This window comes from Myotis davidii, unplaced genomic scaffold (assembly GCF_000327345.1).
Source record: "Myotis davidii unplaced genomic scaffold, ASM32734v1 scaffold575, whole genome shotgun sequence".
NCBI lineage: Eukaryota > Metazoa > Chordata > Mammalia > Chiroptera > Vespertilionidae > Myotis > Myotis davidii.
In genome coordinates this window covers 2,143,471-2,145,515 of record NW_006290306.1, presented here as the reverse complement: position 1 = coordinate 2,145,515, position 2,045 = coordinate 2,143,471, and the positions used below count along the sequence as shown (strand labels likewise).

The 2,045-nt window shown below is 57.1% G+C and overlaps 1 protein-coding gene across 1 annotated transcript in view; it reads right to left on the bottom strand.

Moving 5' to 3' along the window:
• Positions 1–535: 535 nt before the first annotated feature.
• Positions 536–2,045, bottom strand: part of CDK5R2 (cyclin-dependent kinase 5, regulatory subunit 2 (p39)) — a 2,103-nt gene continuing 593 nt past the window's right edge. Inside the window, exon 2 of the mRNA XM_006763432.1 lies at positions 536–546. Coding sequence (XP_006763495.1) covers positions 536–546 — 11 coding nt within the window. The remainder of the gene's footprint in view (positions 547–2,045) is intronic.

Below are 2,045 nucleotides of genomic sequence, written 5' to 3'. Positions count from 1 at the left end.
CCTGGGTTTGGGGCCAGACTCCTGTAACTCGCCAACAGAATAGATCACACACCACTTCCAAAGATCTAGATGAGACCCAATCCGCAACTCCTCTTGCCCCTAACAGGTCCCTACCCGGCTCTTCCTGCCCCTGCGGCCGGTCAGCACCACGGACAGCGAGCCTCGCTCTTGAGGACCTCGCCCAGTTGTCCCTCAGGATTCTCCCGGCGACTAGGGTCAGAGACGCCAGCGCTTTTACTAGAGACAGGCTTCCTTGGACCAATGAAACAGTGAATGGAGCGCTTAGCCATGTGGCTAAGAAGGCAAGGGAGACCAAACAGGGATCTCAGGCTAAATAGGTTATTTCTCTTTCAACCCCAATCAATGGCTCCCGTCTCCCAGGTTGCCTGTGTCCTTGCCTCCCTGGAGATAAAGAGCCAGGTCTGAATCTCAAGCAGGGATGGTCCTCCCAAGTCTGCTCTGGGTAGGCGTGTGGCCGAAGCAGCCTTGAAGCAGTCCAGTGGGTGAAGGGAAGCGTGTGAGGCTGCGTGTGGAGTCAGGCCCCACCTGGGTGGTGAACACAGACTTAAATCAGGTCTGCCTGGACTCCTGACGGGATATATGGCGGGGAGAGATGAAGGCAGAGAAAAGTAGCCACAATAATGAGCTATTTCTGCCTCAATGGACCACTCTGTAAAAGGGGGACAACTTCTGCTGTCCTCATCATTTAATCCAGAAATGGGTCGGCCATTAATGAGGAGCTAGGTCAGACAAAATGGAGGTGGGGGTGGGGATAGCAGTACATGGGACCAAAGAGTAGCAGTTCTCAGGGACCAGGCCTTCCTCACTAGGCCCCTGGGGGCCTCCTGTCCTGCTTGTGACAGCTCCACTCCTGCTCCTGCTCCCTCCCTCCCGGGGCCCAAAGAAAGGCCGGCGCAAAACCATCTGCAGGCGCTTCAAGCGCTTTATAATTATCTTCCGGACAGACGGACAGATAGACAGTGCGGCCCGCGCCGTCGGCCCGCATCATTGGCACCTTGGATCTGCACCAGGCCCAACCCAGTCAGTCCCTGGTACCCTCCCGAGAGGATTCCAGTCCGGCCTCAGATCAGCACCTCAGACAGCTCCCTGCCCAACCCTCCCTCCCCCCACCCTCCAGAAACAACCGAATAAATTAAAAGAGGGGGAAACAAAAACCACCTAAGGGTAAGGAAGAGGGTGCCCCTCCCCCTAAGTAAGAAGAGTTTCTGTCTCTTCCCATCCTTCGGCTGAGGCACCGCTGCCACCGGGGTGGCCTCCTGGGTTGAGTTTGCTCCCAAAGGTCAGCCTCTTGTCGTCGGCATCCCTCTCCCCCCAACTCCCGGCATGCAACACGTTGGAAAGGTAGAGAGAGGCGGTGGGGGTGGGGTGAAGGACCATCCTGGTGGTTGTCTGAACCTCTGGGAATGCAGTTTCTCGCCACACCTCAGTCCATCCAAATTAAGGACTAATGTTCCTTTTGGTTTGGGGAGGGAGGAATCGGGGCTCATCGGGGGAATGAATGCAAGCTGACACAGGCAGGGTGGGGGAGGCAGACAGGAAGGAAGGTGGTGACACATGCCAAGAGCGAGGAAAAAGAGAACAAGATGGGCGGTGGGGACACAGGTGCAGAAAGAGAAATGGGGGCAAAGAGAAATAGGTATGGGGTGAGATGGAGACGGAAATACACACCCAAGGAACGTGAAATGGAAAGGCAGATAAGAGGAAAGATGAAGATACCGGAAGAAAGTGAGAAAACGGACAAAACCGAGGAAGATGGGCTTGTAGACGCACACACACACACAGAAGGGAAAGGGGAGACCTGGGCAGAGTTGGAAAGATGAGGACGCAGACAGAAAGGTTGAGGTAGAGGGGTCCCCTTCCCGGGTTCATCCCTCAGCCCCACCCTACGCCCAGCAAATCCAGACGCCGCGGCCTCTGGCTTCCTGGCCTCCACCTTCCCCGGCGGGGCAGGGGCGGCTCCTCCTCCGGCCGGGGCGGGAACGGCGGTCACAGAGGCGGCAGCTTGACGGTTCCAGGGCTCCGGG